We start from the raw sequence: 21,176 nt of genomic DNA on the forward strand, positions 1-21,176 counted from the left end.
TTGATTCCAAAAGAATGACATCCAAACAATTATAATTAGCACTAGAAGTAGTGTTTTCACAATGTACTTTTACTCTCCATATGTATATATACTCTTAAAAAATATATATATATATATATATATATATATATATATATATATATCAACTTGATGTATCAAAACAAAATGAGTTGATATTCTAGTAGAATTTCTTTTTCTTGGTTAGATTCGCCTTACCTTGTTGAACCTTCAAGTATATAATTTGGACATTGGATCAAGATGTAAAGGGTCATCTGTTACCACACTCTACAGAAAAGGGCCCATACCAAAAGTGTCAGTGATAAGTGAATAACTGACAATCGTTACATTGCTAGCGCCCCAACCGTCTAGAGGTGGTAAACTACGCAGTCTTTGTATCTTATCCGTTATCCCTTTCCTCGAAATTTGAAATTCAAATGCTACCCTTGCAGTGCACTTCCAGAATTTAATCATCAGCTTGCTTTTGGCTTTGGGGATAACATTATCCGTTAGAGGCCGTAGGCCGGGCGTTAACGAGCCCAATCGAGATCATATTCGGAGTTGTTCGTTCGACTCGACTTGTTACACTGTACTGAAACTCGAGTCGAGTTTTAAGCTTTTTTGAATTTAAATTTTTTGGTTAAATTTACCTTAAAATTTAACTCGAGTTAAAACATTATATTACATTTGTTCTACCATTTTTTCACCAAATATCCCTGAATTTTAGACAATTCACGAGTTATCCTCGCACTTTTGAAAATACACGACCCCTAAATTTCACAATAATACACCAAAATGCCCTTAATGACTAACGACGTTAACCGCCTTTAGTCATTAATCTTATTTTTTGTTTAAATTCTAATTAACCCCTAATTCTAACTCCTATACCTAATCCTAACCCTCATCCTGACCCTAACCCTAACCCTAACCATCCACCACCCCTCCCCCACCTTTCCACCACCCCTACTCGTGAATTTTCTGAAAACTCGGGGTATTTGATGAAAAAATAATTTATTATATAAATAGGTTTAAACTTTAAACTACAAATTTTGAGTTTTTTCAAAAGTAGTATGCACAATTTAAGTATAACTTTATATTTAAAATCTTTAATATAAAGATATAGCTTTAACATATTTTGAGCCTCTCACGAACTTTTCGAATCGAACTATACGATGCTCGGCTTTAGAAAATTTCGAGTCCAACTCGAATAGTTTATGAGCCAACTAGACTCGTTAACACCCCTAGGCTAAACGAGTGAGTTGAGCTGAGCTAAACTAAGCCGAGTTAAGTTGAGCTAGTTATAATTGAAGTTCATGTGTTAGTCTTTAGCGATAATTAGTCAAGTTAAATCTATTTATATATAGGCTCGCTTTTAGTTATAACGAGTTAAATTGAAGTCGCCTTTTGTTTTAGTAGCTCATGCATGTTCTATAATTTTTTTCAACAAATTCCAATTGTATGTTTTTACTAATCTGCCCAATCTGTTTAATAAAAGTTAATCATATGCAGAGTTTCAAAAAAATTTCTTTCTTAATCGTATAGCTATGTAAAGAAAGCGGTATAAAAAAATTGAAACTAAATTTAACGTAGCTAGAACTTGATAATGGTTTGATTCGAGTCGAATCACATACACTTAAAACAATGTTGAACGACCTATTTATTAAAAAACATTCTACTAGCTTTTTGCTTAATCAGTTTACCTCTTTTAGACATGCTAATAGAAATTTCAGAAAGTTAGCTAATTAATTAAATCAATGGATTCTATATCCTTTAAACAGTCATATAATATATTAGTTCACACTTAACGTAGAGCGTACACCATTCCTTTGTGGTTTTGTATGAACTTCAAAAAAGAGTTTGAATAAAACAACTAGCAAATTATTTTTAAGTCATTTTGCACGCGGTGGAATATAAGTAATTCCCTACATAATTAAGGTTAAGATTCCTTAATACTTCTTATACACCTCCCCATTTAATTTGCATGAGGAAGCATTGTTATATAATACTTAGTTCATTCATTTTTAGTAGCTACTACGGTACTTTTAATTTATAATAAGTAATCCAATGGATAATTTTGACTACCTTATTAGTGTCTTCGATACTGTAAGGGTCCATTTAGTAAGAAGTCATAAATAATGGAAATGGTAATGTATTATATAGTGTAAATTTGTACTTAAAATTTTACGTCAATCCTATAGTAAAGCTACTTCATACCAAGTTATCCATTTTCTTACTAAAATTTCATTACTATCCATTACCACTTGGGAAGGTGGTATTGGATGGTAATGAAAATTAATAAAGGAAACCCCATGTTTGGTGAATTAGTTTCATAATTCCCATGGTCATTGATATAATAATTTTTTTTACAAATTTACACTAAATTTCATTATTATTTTAACTATTTATGATCACTAACCAAACGAGACATAATTGTAGTATTAGGCCCTGTTCTATTCATTTTATTTTAACTTATTTAAGATTTCAAAAGATAAGACAATATCAGATACAATAAGATAAGATAAGATAAGATATGATAATATGTTATTATGTTCAAATTATCTTCACTCATTTTAGAAAAAAATATAAGATAAGATCAGATAAGTTCATATACGATAAGATAAAATAAGTTGAATCGAACAGATCCTAAGATGCCCGGTTGGCAGTTGCTCTATAGATTAAGGTTACTTGACTCTTTTCAGTGTGATGTGTCACAGACATGATTGTGCGGTATTATGAGTAACCTCATATTATTAGTAACACTATATATTTAATATTTAAAAAAACTCAAATGGACCCGGTGCACACTAACTTAGTGTAGTGTGCACCGAGTTGGTAAGATATTAACTTCATATAGTGAATTTTACAGAGATCTAGTGAACTTATATATAATATAATATATATTTTATTCACGAAAAACATAATATGAAATTATATGCAATATAATAGAGAAATTAATTAAAATGTTTTAACATACAGGAAGATCTAAGTTGCGTAGTACATATCATGACACGTGTTCTAACATATGGAATGATTTAGTTTCTCCATGATATAATGAGTGTCTGAATGATATAGTGAGTTTCTGCTTGATATAGTGTGTGTTTGAATGATATAGTGAGTTTCTGCATGATATAGTGTGTTTCTGAATGATATAGTGAGTTTACGTATGATATAGTGTGTGTCTGAATGATATAATGAGTTTTTATATGATATAATGTGTGTGTGTGTTTGAATGATATAGTAGGTGTGTCTGAATAATATAGTGAGTTTCTACATGATATAGTGTGGGTTTGAATGATATAGTGGATTTCTGCATAATATAGTGGATTTTCGCATAATATAGTGGATTTTCGCATAATATTATTTTGTTTTGCCTGGTGCACACTAATGTTAACGTGAACCGTGTCCACACAAGTCAGATTGTTTAATATTTCTCTTATCAATATCCCATAAACACATAATTACTACTTATTAGCATGCTATTTATATATTAATAAATAAAGGCTTATTTTCTTCACATTACTTTTACTTATTTTAGAAAAGTATATAAAAAAAATTCATAAAAAAAGTTTTTTTTAAAAAAAAGAAAAATTCAAAAAAATTTAAAAGAGCAACGTCCATAAAAGTTTAAATAGATCACACCATAAACTAATAATGCGTCGTGTCGTGTGTAAAAGTTTATAATAAGTCTTTGGACTTTGGTGAGCATTTCAATTATTAGCTACCTTGTCGACGAGAAGCCAACTTTATTCAATTACCCATTACCTCAGCGTAAGGCAACTTGTATTTCAGTGTTTGTTTGCTTGGGAAATCCGTGTTTAAGTGTGGAATGGAACTTTATTTAGTTATTCTTTACTAACTATACCATATTTTTATCAGTTTATGGCTAGGAAAGCATCAACAGAGGTTTCTCATAATAGGACCACAGTATCAATCATATTCATGGCCTTCTTCCGTCATCTTTGGAAAATTCTAAAGAATCAAGTCTCAATCTCTTTTACCCCTTTATTATTTATATTGAAAATTGTGGTGCAGTTTTCTCATAGCATCTGTGGTGAATACATTTTAAAGTTTTTGAAAAAAAAAATTACATTATCTCATTGATAATTATACAAGTGTTTTATATGTGGGGAATGCTATAGTCTATAGAGAAAATTTAAGGTCAATTGAATATTATCTCTATTTCTTTTTAAAGTAAATACTTTGTATTTTGATACTATTTATAAATTTAAATTTGACCATCTTTTTGTAAGTTATATATTAGAAAAGATATAATCAAATGAAATCTTGTTAGGTTCGTTTTCGCATATAATTCTCAAAAATCAACCTTTCGAAGATTTTAGTTGTTCTTAATTAAAGATATGAGAGTAAGGAAATTAAAGTTATATATTGGCAAATGTAAAAGTCCAATTGTGTAAATTAAAATGTAGAGGTAGTAATTAGTATACAAATTTGTAGTAATAAATACTACACTAAATGATGATAAAAGAAGAGTTTACATTCATTTAGTAAAACTTCATATTACTAATTGTGTAGTTTGTTTGACAAGATTCATAAAGCATACTTATGCCAATTTCGAGAATTGACAATTTCAAAAACGCGAATTGGAAGTGGAAAAGGAATAATCATGAAAGTCGACCAAATCAAATAATGGCTCTTAAAGTTGACCACTACAATCTTACGTTGTACTAAATGTAGGTTATAAATTATAATTTTTTATCATATATCTGGCCGACCTAGGTATACCAAGAGCATGGTAAACTCATAGCTACTTTTCCTCGCTCATTATCCATTATTTGAAATCCTCTAATAAGCAAAACCCACACAATTAAGTTTTAAATGAGCAAATATTAGCTTTATTTGTACCATATGCATTGTATATCCGGATGTATAATGAATACACCAATGTTATTAACATTCTTGCCAGCTAATACTCCAAGGAACCAATTTATTAGGCAAACTAAATTTGTGGCCCATTTTTATATTAAACGACCCCTCTAAATTATAAGTTAAAAAGTATTGCATACCAATTACTATAGAAAATTGTGACTAGTAAAACTCAATTTATTTAAACCAAGGGTGTTTATTGATTGATTAATCAATTAACAAGTTCATAGAAAGTATTTCCGAGACAAGCAAGACTAGAGTATGAAACCAAACAACTGAACAAGTCAGATACGACATGCATGTCTTTCCCGTTCCATCCTTAGGTTAATTTCTCAAATTTAATGCCAAACAACTTTGCAAGTTAAGGAGGGAAAAGAAGTATGGAACAGTCCAACATGCATGTCTCTTTCATTCCATATCATTTGGTTTACATGAAACTTGATCTATCTACCTAAACATCATACATTTGTGTCATTTAAGCACTTATTAGGACATCAACGTATATACACGCATCTAAGACGCATACATTTCCTAATTCCTAGTCATATATATTTCAAGCATTCACATTTGGCCGTCATGTACATAATGTTTGGATTATTTGAAGAAATCTCTCAACAAAACAAATTACTGGTCGGATTTTCAACAGTCATAAAGAAAATTTAGCAATTGCCCATTTTCGCCGACGATAATTGCAAAAAACAATACAAATCACTTTTGTTGAAGGTCATTAATGATAGAGTATAAAACTATTTCTGGTTGGACATGGTATCAAAGGACCAACGCAACCAAAAGCTTAAGCTGATGATTGGAGTCCTAGAAATAGTTTTATACTACTCTATCAATTAACATCAGTAATTCTTGTAAAGAAGCTAATTAAACTGAAGGAATCCCATAAAATTGCATAAACCGCACCAAAGTTTGTTCCTTGATTTTGTGTACAAATCTCAATATTCTAGCACAAATTTACAATTGAGAAGTCAGCTAGATGTCTAAAAATAATGGAAGAAAGTATAACAAAGCATATCACAAAGTCGCTTTCAAACGTTAGTTCCTATAAAAGTTGATACCACCAATGCCAAAAGCCAATAAGCTGTATATAAATATACAAGATTTGCTTACATTTGTAATAAGAATATAAAAAACCTTGGCTTAGCTTCTTCATAATTAAAGAGAAATTCCATGGAAAGTTGATATCCAACTTTCATACATAAAAGAGAAACAAGGAAGATATGGCTCTTCAAAGACATGACATTTGTGGAACCATTTTGATATAGTACTTTCTATGCAAAGCTAACTAAGCTTCCTAACCTTCTTTTCTTTCTTCTTTCCTTTTTTTTTAAAAAAAAATTGGCTTTTGCTTTATATATAGTGCCTTTTAATTTGATTAAGGCTATGTTCAGTTCACCTTATTTTTGCTTATTTCAGATCTAATCAGATCAGATCAGATCAGATCAGATCAGATCAGAAAAAATAAGTTCAGATCAGATCAGAAAAAATAAGTTCAGATCAGATCAGATCAGATCAGATCAGACCAGATCAGATCAGATCAGATCAGATCAGATCAGATCAGTTCAGATCATATCAAACTTATATTTAAAAACTTATTATTATTAAATATCTTTCACTACATATTAATAAAAATTATAATAATTGAATATTAATAAAGTACTCATTGAGACGAATCAAACAAGACCCCACATGACTATATTTTTTCTTATATATTAAGAAAAATCTAAAAGATTATCTCAAATTGTGAATAGTGTCAAGATTCTAAGTGACAAAGATAAAAAAATACAAAGGGGGTATTATTATTTACTAGTACATTTGTTCAAAAGAATTATTATTGTTGTTGTTGTTGTACTTATTAATTATTAATATTGGTAATTATTATTAATCTTGTTGTTACCATTATAAATGTCATTGCTATTATTATATTAAGTTATTTTGTTGTTATTAAATACTTCCTCTGTTTCTAAATAAGTGCAACATTTCTTATTTTCACGTTTGCCAATGCATTATTTTAACCATTAATATCTTCAATTATCAATAAGTAAAAATTATAAAAAGTTGATATCAAAAAAATTCACATTCAGACGAATCTAACAAGATCCCACATGACTATGTTTTTCCTAAAATGTAAATCACCAAAGCTAATTAAAGTTTAAACTGTGAATAGTAAACACTATGCAAATGTTGCACTTATTTAGAAACGGAGGAAGTAATAGAAAATTAAAAGCCACATGTTAAGAACATAAGATTGAAGCAAAAATAAGAAATATATAAAATATGATATCTCAAATTCATGACAACGAAACTACTAATTTCGGATTACATTTCAAAATAAGCTAAGTGTGACATACAAATTATAAATTTAGATTCGGTATACCTCTTCTTACCGAATTCCAAATCTCTCTAGCTATTTGAAGTTGCACGATATTTATTTATTTTTTGCTCAAGTCATAGTTGTTTGTATATCTTGTTCTATTTTATATGGAAAAAAAAAGAGTTCAGTTTGCCGACTTCTCAAGTGTGAAATTTTTTTTTAAGGGAAAGTGTGAAACATTGTATAAGTGCTCTTATAAAATAATGACTTGAGTTATATAATTTTTTAGTAATAATAATAATTATGATTATAATTATTATTATTGTTCTTATAATAATGATAATAATAATAATTATTATTAATAATAAAAGTTGTATAAAAGTTGTAATAGAAATAAAATGATAATAATAGTAACACTATAAAGAAGATCTTATAATGTATTGCATAATAATGATTTACAAAGTAATAATATAATAGTAATAATATATTTTATAAAAGATAAGATCTTGTTGAAAAAATAAGTTCAGATCAGATCAGATCAGATCAGATCAGATCAGATCAGATCAGATAAGTTCAGATCAGAAAATTTCAGGTGAACTGAACATAGCCTAAGTGCTGATTCTAAAGTTTGGTTTTACACATATGATTACAATTAATTAACTCAATGAATCACCCAATTGAAGCATCATTCTTGGCATGTTCTCATAGAATTGGGTGCAAAGTAGATTCTAGAAATCAAATTTGAGTGGATCTCAAATCTTAATTAAATATTACACCACTTTTGAGCTTCATGGGTTTTGATTTATTCATAGGGTTTGCATGAGTCATTTCATGCTCTTTGAATGCCTAATAATATTACCAATTTCTTAAGCGCACTATTATAAACATGACATGGGCAAATTAATTAACGTAAGTAATCAAAATCACCTGTCCTGTTATACTTATTAGTGCACCACTTAGATGCGAGTTTCAATTGGTTTCTATAAAAACAAATTACCAACTATTTTATCTAAAACTATCATCTACCATCTAGATTGAGTGACACACACGAACCAAGGTTAGGAAAAAAATTACATAACTAATGAATTTCACGTGAATGTCAACTAACATAATCCACCAATACTCCATCTGTCCTAAAATATAATTCTCGTTTCATTTTATACAGTCTTTAAGACATACCTTTGACCTATAATATCTTCTATTTCTTATCAGTAAAAAAAATATAAAAAGTCGATATTATGAATTTACACATTGAGACGAATATAACAAAACCCCTCATAAATATGTTTTTTTTGGTATACATTAGTAAGAATATTTGGTCAAAATTTTTAAAATTTGACTCCCAATATAAAAATGGGAACTACATTTTGAGACGAAGAGAGTATTATACACAAATCCTGCATGGTATACACTCTACATCACTACATTATTTTCCCATTCTCTATTCAACCAAAAATAAAATAAAAGCTAATAAAGCTTTACCTTAAGCAACATAATGGTTAAACTAATAAAATTGATTTTTAATCACTTCAAGATCCAAGAAGGATACAAATTAACATACTTTACACAATTAAAAACACAAAATAGTAATCTCATCATATCATATATTCACAGTATCACTGTATCAAACTACCAAATCCATGAACTAAAAAACACTTGGTAAGCATACACAACTAGAAAGCCCTAAAATTATGACATTTATAGTAATTACAGGGAAAACATCTTTTATTTAAACATGAAAACCACTCCCTCAAACTCAATAAAAATTACAACAAACAAACATACAAATTCCATTATTTGTGCCTCAGTAAAAAAATTCCTGGCACAACCCTAAAAACCCAAAAAAAAACCATACATAAGAAAAAAAAATCTAGTAAAAAAAAGGAGGATGAAAAAAAAAAAAAAAAGAAGATCAAGAAACAGGAAGGTGATGATGAGGTGGATGATGGAAATTAAGGAGATAAAACCTGGAAGGTTTAGGCTGAAAATCTTTTCTTCTTTGAAGATCATGATTTGAAGGTTTTATTATCTGAAGAAGAAAAGCTTTTAAAGAATTTGCCTTTGTCATTACTGCTAATTCCCAGTAATTTTGGGATACTACCCTTTTGTTATTGGGATGGGAATGATAAGAATGGCGGGAATGGGAATGGGAATGGGAATGGGAATGGTGGGAGTTGCGGTGTAAGTGGCAGCGGAAAGAGCCAGGATGAGTGGTGGGAGAACAGAGACATGTGCGTGTTGTTGGTGGTGGAATGTTTCCTGTGGGAATCATTTCTTTTCTTATTGCCATGTCAAAGGGAATCGGAATGGAAATGTAATAGACTTTATTAAAAGCGAAAATTTTATGGCAAGGTTTATGGTTTTGATTTGGTATGGTTTTCTGTGTCTAGTGTGGCAAACTGAGGGAGTGTGGCGGTTTGTTAGGATTTATATTGGCGGTGGTGGAGGGGTTGCCGGGTTGGATATTCAATGTTCTTACGTATGCGATGCGTTGATGCACTGAAAATCTAATTGGTAAAATAATAATTTTAAAAAATTTATTTTATCATAGTGGTCCTTTTTTACTAATTTAAATATTTATTATCAAAAAAAGTTGTCATATTTCGGAGTGTATTGTGAGTATGGTATGTGCAAGACTATTTTTTGTTCATTGCTCATTTGAAATCATCCAAACTCCAAATGAGCGAAATGTACTAAAAAAGGAGAATTTCAAACGAGCAAATGAACAAAGTGTGTGTATGATGAATGAACTCAAAGCAGGAGTACTTAGGCATTTTAGGATGACATGAAAGTCCCCGAGTGTTCCCTCATAAAATAGAAATTTTGCTTATATTATTTATTTGTGACTTGAAATTTTGTGAAAATGGCATTACTTTGGTATCTCTCAATTTATAAATGGTTTTGACGTGATTCGAATGGGAGGTGATAGCTCGTTCCAAAATCTTTCCAACGATAAGTCATACGCCCAATTCCATTGAGAAACGAGAAAGTTATGGCTGTTTACAAAGAGCTGTCGAAACTGGAATTTCAAGCGCCCCTAACGAACAACGCCCGATCGTGCCGGAGACAAATCTTTGCTTGAAGAAAATGGCCGCCCGATGGGGAATTTGACGCGGGTTGGCGTTTTTCTTTGAGGGTTTTGTGGGCAGTATATTTTAGGGTTTTGTTAGGGTTCCTTATGTTATAAAAGGATTATTTAACACACACTGTTAGCCTCTAGTATTTTAGGATTCCTTGTAATTATTTTCTCTATCATAGTGAAGAATCTCTCGATTCCCCTACCAATGGACATAGGTCTATTTTGAACGAACCATATAAGTTTTTGTATTATCTTGTTTATCTTTTTTATTGCTTTACTCGTCTTTTATTATTTCATTGATTTGTTCCGAATTAATCAAACAATATAACACTCTTTCCTAACGGCTTATATATGAGTAAAAAAAAAGTTAAAAGTTGATATAATAAACCCAATTGAATGAAGAAAATCTAATAAAATCCATGATACTTATATTTTTCCGCGACAAAAATACGTTTAAAGTTGATGAATTTTGACTTTTAAATGAAAATATTGCAATTAATTTAAAACGAAAGGGCCTTGCCTTGGGGAAAAGGACGTTGAGTTTATCACGCCATTTGAATTTGTAATTTGATACGTTTGGTCCATTTGTCTCGTTATTCAAATGAAAGGTTATAGAAAGCCATAAAAACAAAACAGAAAAGAAAAGGATACAAGGGGCGGTTTGACTGTTTATATGCTTTCTAGTCCATAGAAAAGTGATGTGTAAAGCTACAGGTAGGTGTTCTCAAGATTGACGATTTGACAAAGAAGACATTTGGTTTATAATATTATGATTAGTGTATCCGGTTGATCTTTAGTATGTTAATTTAATAAGATTTAAGGCAAGTACGACTGGTATATGAAATTATCAGCTTAATGATAAGTTTCATGATGTAGCATTTAGAAATTTCATATATACTCTCATAGAATAATTATTGTTGCAACGACTCCTCTTAAAGATACACATGCATGAGACAATTTTACTTAAAGATTAATGATACTTTTATACATAGCAAGTTGATGGTTTTACTAATTTTAAATTTTAGAAAAAGTAAGTGGTTTTACTAATGTATTTTTGTTATTTTTTTAAAGAAAACCCATCCTTGAACTTTGAAAAATATGTAGCGAGATGGTAAGAACTTCCACATCTCAATTATGAAACTGGAGTTTGATTCTCATCAGTTTTCATCATGAAGTTGGATAAAATGGCAGAATTCTTCGAGATAAAGCTCCAAATTATTAAATATCAATATCGTCGTAAATTTCTTTGTGATTTTAAATCTCTTTATGTCCCGCTGATTGTATTAGAATGGCAAAAAAACTAAAAAAATTATATGCAAACTTGACATTGTTTTTTCGAAGTATTACTAAAGAGAGACAAAGCTAAGTAATCACCAACTTTTTTTTTTCTTCTTGGATGGTATATATGATTGCCATAATCTCATTGTACATCTTTATTCTTTCTTGAAATGGCTTTGAATTACCATCTTCTAGTAGCTAGACTACGTACATTATTACAAATCACAAATAAATTCCATAAACACCGAGGTGATGGAAATTACTAATACTATATATACCCTATCTAGCTAAGAATCTGGAATAATTAGCATATTTTTCCGCCTCTTTCCACAAACTCAAGGCTTTTCTTTTCTTTCTAAGGGCTTTATAATCCCAACCTAGCCATATATTATAGACAAATTAGGCCTATATCTAACGTGTTTAACAAAAAAATGGGAAGAAATTAAACACTAGATGTTTAATATATATTAGCTGAACTCCCTAATAATATAAACGTTGTTTAAGAAACATAAATGCATGCATGCCATGATTTCATGCATGACAATTCATGAGATAAAACCTGGTAGGCTTGGGTTGAAAATTCCTCCTTCTTCGACGATCATGTCTCGATGGATTAATATTAATTTGAAGGAGATATATATTTTTCGAACAATTATTTCCTTCATTAAGGACGGTAATTTTATTACTTATACGTCGAGAACTAATTCTCGTAGAAAATTTGGAATTTGAATTGTTGCAAATGGAAGCGGCATTGACATTCGCAATGACAATGGAATTGGAGTTGGAATTGGAATTAGGATTAGAATTTCGGTGCGAAAGGCATCGAAATGAACCCGGGTGCGTGGTTGGAGAACATGAGCATCCGGTTTTGGATGCCATGCATAGGAATTTCGGGACAATAATATTTACATGGTGATGATTAACTTGAGGTTTTTTGGGGAGTGGCATGATGTGTGATTCACATTTCTTGTACCACAAACTATAACCGAACTTTGTGGAATGAACCGCAATTTTATGAAATAGAAAAGGTTAAAATTGTTTAGCGAAATGTGAGCTTTGTAGTTGCTAGCTACAAAGTTGATGCTATTTGAAAGAAATTTATAAAGTTAGTTGTCAACTAGTAGAAATGTTTGGAGAAGGCCTAAAGGTAAAATTAAACATTCCATGTGGAATGTTTGTGACATTGCGCATTTTAATGATTTATTCCCTTTGTTTGACAAAAAAATATAAATTATGCTAGATTAGTACACTTGAACTTAAATAATATAATTATCATAATTTCAAGATTAGTATGATTTGTGATTAATTTTTTCAAAAGAAAAAAAAACCTTGCCTAAAGTGGTGAAGAAAGTATAAAAAGAGTCCAAATATTAATTATATTATTCTATTAAATTTAGTCATTTTGATTTATTAGGAGTTGAACAATGATATTGATAATTTCAGATCTTATGTACTTTTTTTGAAATAAATTGTTTCTTTTTGTTAGTAGTTTAATTAAAAGTACTAGTCTACTTCTAAGAAGTAATAACTAAGAAATTCGTGTGAGAACTTGAATTAGATCTCCAGAGCGGTCATGCACAATTACATTAAAGGAATCGAATAATCATACATGAATTCATGAATATATAATATTTGCAAAACCCTAATTGATTCGAATTGATAAGAACTTGAGTAGCTCTTGATGAATCTTTGCAATATCTCCAATCAGAAGAAAACTATGCTTAGGTTGAAAGAAACGATCCTAAACCACGACTACCAAGTACCAACCAACTCTTAGTTTTACTAGAGCCATTGATTTAACATTCATCACACCATGAGTCCATGTAGAATCATTATAAGTAAGAGGCACCCTTTGATGGAACACAACTTTGGTTAAGGTAAAATGAAATATCTTTGTAAGTAGAGGGGGCGTAGAGGGAGATCAGAATTATAGATATCTCCTTATGTAAGGGACACAAATCGAACTCTTCTCACATGAATGGAAGGAGTACCTCCAAAGTCCAAACACCTAGGCTAACAAACTAATGATTTTTTATATGAAAACTTTTTGTGAGAAATGTCACTTAAGAAGAAATGTTAGAAGTAAATGATTTGTAGATGTAGTCAATTTGGCAAGGAAGGTCTAGTGTGTAATGCAATGGCACTACATTCGATTTTCGAGAAGTATTCTCGCGGTCGAATCCTCATACTCCCATCTAGTGGAGGAATATTACGGGGTCAGTGGGAAATCGTGATCCTGACAAATTTTTGAATTATCCTAAGAATTAAGTGTTGTGACAGATGCAATTAATGAAACAAATAACAATGAACAATCGACACAAGAATTAACGTAGTTTAGTAACAATGTGTTAGCTACATCAACATGCAGAGGAGAAACGATTTTATTAGGTTTAGGAGATATTACAGAATGATAGAGATAGAGGTTAATAATAAGGTTTATATAGTACCTTACTAATTAATCTAAACAGATAGGTTAAAACCCAAAACTAAAACAGACTTGATATATTAAATAATGACCCTAGTGCTAGTTTTTTTTTTTGAAATTAACATTAGTTCATTGATTCAAAGTCATTCGACATCAACAATAGAAGTCAAAACTACACAAATACATATCAAAATGAAATAAATACAATTCTAATATGATAAAACCACGATCGTTGAGTAGATCTAGCACTTCTGAAAACCCTTGTCTTTCACATCGCTGTCTGATGTAGCCTTCTGCAAAGGGGTCTGTCGATCTTTTGTAGTTTTGAAGTAGAACCAGATTCAATTCAAGTGATTGTAAACGAAGTCTTGACATCTGTTGCAACTCTGCACAAATTTCGATTAACAAATCAACATCTTGAATTACACAAAAACCCAAAAAAAATTCTTTAAACTCTCACATGGAGAGAGATAAAATCCAATATATGGGTAGACATAACCCAATATATGGGTAGAAAAACTCTCCATTAAAGAAAGAATGAAATTTATTGGAAACATAAACATAAAAAACTAGTAATAAAACGAGAAAAGGGGCTTACCGCCGCCCGAAAGGGTGGTGGTAGCCCTCCTAGTGCTAGGTTAATCATAGCGTCAGATTAATAATTCAAGGCATAGTTCAACATTAAGGTTGAAAATGTAAATTTTTAAAAATAAAATAGCTTAATTTTTATATTTGATCCTCTTTAAAAATACAAATTATATTTTTGATATCCTCTAAAATATTTTTTCTGATTCCGCTCCTGCTCCTGCTCCCATCTCCTTCCCCGTTAAGATACTTAGCCTTCTAGAGATAGTGAGATGGGAAACCGCAAAGAAAGGGTAAGGACTAAGGAAGGTGACTTGATGAGGTCCAAAAACATCTTAGACGTCGGCTTTGAGCACCTTTTTCCGAGTTACATCAGACCATGCAGTAGTTAGTTGTTCTGTGTTACAAAGTTAGGGAAATTTCGGTTTTTTGTCAAATATATGCGTGGCAATGAACGTTTCAGTGCATTCAACAGGTAATATAAGTCGGCGAAGCAAAGCAATTAGCAATTAGCAATTAGCAATTAGCAATTAGCAATTAGCAACACCGGGAATTAAAATTTGTCTCTTTGGTGAATGATGATGACATTCTACCAAACCTTTCATCCTTAAAGTGGCAAACAAATATTATGTTTTGGTTAAACTAAAATTTGAGTGATTATTATGTTCTCTACTCGATTTGTCACGTATCATTTTAGTAAAAAACAGGGGGGCCTAAGAGGAAGGTGGCAACCATCAATGACCATCTATAAGAAATATATATCTATTACTTTAGAATTTTTTCCTTCAATAATGCCAAAAAGGGGATTAATTCCCAAAATGTGCCACAAAATTTTTTATTTCCCTGCGTACCGTCCACGTAGGACGGCACGCGAAAAAAATTTTTTTTTTTGTTTTAACGGAGGTAAACCGCTACTCGGAGTAGCGGTTTACTTCAAACAAAACCGCTACTCCGAGTAGCGGTTCATTCACTAAACCGCTACTCAGAGTAGCGGTTTTAATGAGTGAACCGCTACTCTGAGTAGCGGTTTCCTCCCTCGGGTAAACCGCTACTCCGAGGTAGCGGTTCATTCATTAAAACCGCTACTCGAGTAGCGGTTTTGTACCCACTACACAGCTCACTGCATTGTTTTCCACATAACTGGCCAACTGCCAGAAAGCCAAAAAAATTCCACAATCCCAAACAACATCCAACCTGCAATTCCAGCAATTCCAAACAATTATCCAACCTCCAATTTCAACATTATCCAACCTGCAATTCCAGCAATTCCAAACAATTATCCAACCTCCAATTTCAACATTATCCAACCTGCAAATTCCAGCACCAAATTCCATTCAACAACACCAAATATAAGACACACATTGATCACTCATCACCAAGTTCATACACATTCAAATGTATGTAAAAAAATTTAGTTACAAGTTAGAGTGAGAAAATAATGTTAACTAACTACATAAACAATAAATGAAACTTCTAAAACCCTCTCTTCTTCTTTTGTGAAGGTGTAGATGAGCTAGGTGTGGTTTCATGAGTCTCTGCAATGGCATCAAGAGAAGGGGGAGTAGTGTCAGAACGTCGTCGATAGGCCCTCTGAGTGACTGGAGGTGAAAGCAAAGCTGACGTGGTAGATATATGGGCAGCAGACGTAGAAGATGTAGAAGTCGATGTATATCCAGCAGAAGTAGGCACGCCCTGTACGATGTGGCCATGTCCAGCTCGGCCAACAGCATCAACACACAGTCCCCTCATAGTCTGCAATGTCTGCGCATACAAGTCACGCACCATATCTGGAGGCAATGACTCAGAAGCCTCTAGCACAGTACCGCACCTATGAGCAATATCAGATAAAGTATGTGCCTGAATAGAAAGAAAAAAATACATATTATATAGTTGTATAAATAAATAAAAGTGCAACTAAAAATCAGTGAACTTACCAGTACTATATCTGCAGACGCAGGCTGATAATGTGTAGAAGGTGGTCGCCTCGATGGATTCGTCAGGCGTAACCTCGTGATGCGACGAAACCATATCATATACTCGTCAAAGGCATGAGTACGACCACTAAAAGGAGTGCCCTGAACTATGTGTCCCTCGCGCTCATCCCAATGTGCAATGTAAGGTCGATGTCTGAGCGGATAGTTCTTGTTCTTCGACCTCCGATCTATGGCATGAAGGGTTGTGCTCGTATCAGAAGGTGCGGGAATCGTCTGCTCGAATCCAAACTGGCGCATAACTCGACCAGGGAAATGGAACTCTACAATGTCGAAACAGATAAGTGGGGCCATTGTGCGCCATACATGTCGATCAGCTCGACATATAGCAGGTAACAACGCCAGTCTCGCATCAGTATATGGCTGCCAAGTCATCTACAAAAAATAGAATCTTACAAATATTAGGCAAAAGAAGAGTCTACCAATGTATATAAGTTAGGCAAGTACGAGCCTATGTACCTGCTCGTCCGTCTGATGGTCAAGTGCATCCCTGTAGTAAGGAAGCCCACCTGTGTGTGGGACCTACTGATGTGTACTCGAAGCCAACTGAAAAGAAATATACGTCATTATCCATGAGAAAAATGAAACTAAAGAATGTCAACAAATGTGAGACATTGAATATTACCTGACAGCTAAGGGGTCAAACCCCGGAACATGCTGGGAGCCTAAAATAGGAACGGCCTCGTCAAACTGTGGAGGTGGGTCCCGCACCCTCGAAATCCGAGGTCTGCCAATGTGTATGTGCTCCCATGCCCAAATCTGTAACAACAACACAGGGCCACCTAACTCCCTCGCACCCCTATGTGATGCTCGACATAGCTGCCGATACAGGTATGCAAGGGTCGCACTACCCCAACTATATGTCCCTGCTACGTCGAGATCAGCTAAAAGCGGGAGATAAAGAACCTGGACTGCATCTCCACTCTTGTCGGCAAAAAGAATGGACCCCATCAATGCAAGAATGTAAGCCCGGGCAAATCGCTGTACAGTCACCTCATCAGCATCATTCGGCAACAAGAAAAAATGTTGCCGAAGCCATGTCAATCTCAAAGACGAACCCTGGAGAACTTTGGGCTCGTTCTCCGGTGTGTTGGGCCAAATCCCTAACAACTCGAAAACTAATGCAGCCCAGTTACCCTCGCCTCGACCAGTAACAGGTGCCCCGTGCACTCTAAGTCCAAGGATAACAGCGACATCCTCCAAAGTAATCGTCGCCTCCCCAACAGTCAAATGAAATGTATGGGTCTCCTGCCTCCATCGCTCCACTAATGCTGTCAGAAGTGGTCTATCAATCTCCAAACCTCCCCCTACCAAACGATGTATGCCGAGAAAACCAGCCCGCTCGACATACCGAAGAACCCTATCGTGAATCTCCCAGTCAACATAGAGACTGTGATGATGCAACCGACACGATAGTACCGTGTCCGCTACTCCCCATAGCAATCAATAATTTGCCTTTGTTCTTTTCAATGATGTTAGTCGCCTTCGGGCTATAATCATGGCCTTCCTCAAGTCTTTTTCTACCTAATTCTCTCCTTGTAGCAAAATAAGAATTGACACGATAAAATGTCATTCTTACCAAAGCAGTGATCGGTAGACATCTTGCTCCTTTTAGGACACCATTAAACACTTCAGACATGTTGGTGGTTTGCACACCATATCTACACCCACCATCATGATGTAAGACCATAGATGAAGGGGAATGTCCAACAGATATCTAGCTGCCTCGACATTAATGGAGCCAATTCGATCCATATAGTACAAAAACTTCCTTTTCTGCCTAGCATATGCAGCTTTTCCGAATAGGTTCTTGATGGCAGCATTCTTATACTTCGAATTCAAGTTCGAAGCAAGATGACGCACACAAAAGCGGTGATGTGCATATGGTTCCTCCCAACCACTACCAGGCTCATTCATAGCTGCAAGGATACCCCTATGACGATCAGAGATACACACAGATCCTTTCTATCTGTGACGGAACGTCTAATGCAAGCTAAAAACCAAGACCAGTCCTCCGTGCTTTCTTCCTCCACAACAGCAAAGGCAAGTGGGAATAGCTGGAAATTAGCATCTGTTCCCATAGCAATCAATAATTTGCCTTTGTATTTCCCGTACAAGTGAGTACCATCTATAGTGATAAGAGGCCAACAATGACGGAATCCGGAAATGGAGGGTTTAAAGGCCCAGAAGACCCTCCTAAAGATGTGCGTAGTAGGATCTTGTGTTGGGATCGTACTCCAGTAAACGACAGTGCCTCGATTGGACTCTTTCAAGGCTTGCAAGTACCTCGGTAACTCTTGATACGACTTCTCCCAATCACCAAAAATATTGCTGATTGCCTTTTGTTTTGCTAACCAAGCTCTCTTATATGTTATTGAAAATTGATATTGGTTCTTCACAAAAGTAAGGATGGACTGAACTTTGAATGAAGGATCAGTCCTAATGAAATCCTCGATAAGATCAGCAACGAAATCTGATGAAATGAGAGGATGGTCTCCACATGTTATGTCTCCTAAACAATTGCTTGCATGTGGACCAACATATCGTACAATTTTGAATGAGAACGACTTAGTCATGATTGCACGCAACCTCCATGGACAGTGACACACTTCCTTTCTAGCACATTCAATGACATACTTTGTGGGCTCTGACTCTAACACCCGAAACATCTGGTTTCTAGAGATCGACCATGCTTTCACAAAATTCTTTAATTGCTGCAATGAGGCGAACTCTTGTCCTATCTCAAATTCAGAAGCCACAGTTAATGAACCAGTGACATTCCAAGTCATCCATGAATCTATTAACCTTTGATCAACTTCGTCAACTCTAAGCCAATCTTGTGAAGGAACACCAGCCTTTATTGCCTTGTCAGCTAATTCTCTTGCATCATCATCCTCATCCCTATCAGAATCCACATGCTCCTCCTCGTTTCCCAAAAAATCAACATCATTTTGATGTAGAGTGTCAAGATGGAATGTGGATGGTATGTGGGGAGACGAAGCAGGAGAAATAAACTCATTCATGTGCTGATTTACATAATGTGGGTCTGACAACATGCTAGTAAATGATTCAAATTGCATATTAGGAGCTGATGTCGGTACCTCCATGCTATCCCTAAAGTCCATTGAAGGTACATAACCCACATTACTTTGCACATTTATCTCTTTGGGAACTTGTTCAATGTACACCTCCATTGCCATGGCTGACGTTTGTGTCACTGAAAGCCACATAGCACTCAGTGACTCGTCATCCTCTAGTGCAATTGGCACATATTTTCCCGGCATCGGATATCTCATAAACAATTTCAGTTCCACATACATACGATCACATCCAACAACGTCATATACCCTATTCAGAATCTCTTGAAACATCATACCGGAATTGATGAACAAAAACTTTTTCCTTCCACCTCTATACACAATATCAACATCATTTTGAGATAATTCACCATTCCAATAAAGGTATAGAGGATATTTAGGTTGTTCCATATTCTACATACAAAAAACATAATGTTTAATTAAGTTATTCTTATTCTACATATTCAAACAATATCAACACTATTTTTCACCTATACTAGTAGTATTTACAACATAAACACAACAATTCATGCAAAATCAACCATCACAAAATGCTCAAATTCATTTTTAACCAACCAACAACTAAATTATACTAATCAAACAACTAAACAATATGCTAATAACCTTTGAATTATACTAATCACCTTCCAATTATACTAACCTTCCAATTAATACAAAATCAACCATCACAATATCCTAAATTTTTAATCATCAACAACTAAATTATACTAATCAAACTAAACAATTTCCATCTAACAAATATGGCATGCTACACAAATTAAATTAAAAAAAAAAACAAAAAAATACTCACAAAGATGGCAAAGATGGCTGTGGTCGGAAGAGAGAGAGCAAGAAATGACGGACTGTCGTCGGTCGCCGGCGGTGAGAAACGTGCGGCAGCGTCGTCGGTCGCCGGCGGTGAGGAAGACAGCGTCGTCGGAAGAGAGAGAGAGGGAGAAGTGATTGTGAGCAGCGTCGTCGGAAGAGAGAGAGAGGGTGAAGTGATTGTGAGAGAAAAAAAATTTCGAGCACCTGTAAATTGGGAAATTGGGATTTAGGTCAGATTTGGGGATTTTTATTAACCGCTACTCGGAGTAGCGGTTTTCTTTAATGAACCGCTACTCCGAGTAGCGGTTTACAACGGGTCCAAAAATCTTGTAACCCGCTACTCAGAATAGCGGTTCATTAAAGAAAACCGCTACTCAGAGTAGCGGTTGATTTTAAATATAACCGCTACTCTGAGTAGCGGTTTTTATGCATTAACCGCTACTCTGAGTAGCGGTTTTACTGCAGTTTTTAAAAAAAAAAAAAAAATTCGCGTGCCGTCCTACGTGGACGGTACGCAGGGAAATAAAATTTTTTGTCACACATTTTGGGAATTAATCCCCTTTTGGCATTATTCAAGGAAAAAATTCTATTACTTTATATAAGATATTTGACATAGTATTTCAATTCTTTATATGTTACAGAAATTCTTTATTAGAGAGTAATCTATAGTAATAAACTAATGATGCAGTCATTCTCAAACATTCTTCAT

At 33.7% G+C, this 21,176-nt stretch overlaps 1 protein-coding gene across 1 annotated transcript; it reads right to left on the reverse strand.

Moving 5' to 3' along the window:
- Nucleotides 1–18,475: 18,475 nt before the first annotated feature.
- LOC130589943 (uncharacterized) lies at nt 18,476–19,933 on the reverse strand. The gene has a single exon (XM_057391598.1). The coding sequence runs from the start codon at nt 19,931–19,933 to the stop codon at nt 18,476–18,478; it is 1,458 nt and encodes a 485-aa protein (XP_057247581.1).
- Between the last annotated feature and the right edge of the window lie 1,243 nt (nt 19,934–21,176).

Source organism: Beta vulgaris, chromosome 8, assembly GCF_026745355.1.
Source record: "Beta vulgaris subsp. vulgaris cultivar EL10 chromosome 8, EL10.2, whole genome shotgun sequence".
Classification (NCBI taxonomy): Eukaryota; Viridiplantae; Streptophyta; class Magnoliopsida; order Caryophyllales; family Amaranthaceae; genus Beta; species Beta vulgaris.

Bases quoted from the DNA above. Each gene is read 5' to 3' on its own strand.
- LOC130589943 (XM_057391598.1), bottom strand. From the start codon at position 19,933: ATGTTTCAAGAGATTCTGAATAGGGTATATGACGTTGTTGGATGTGAT.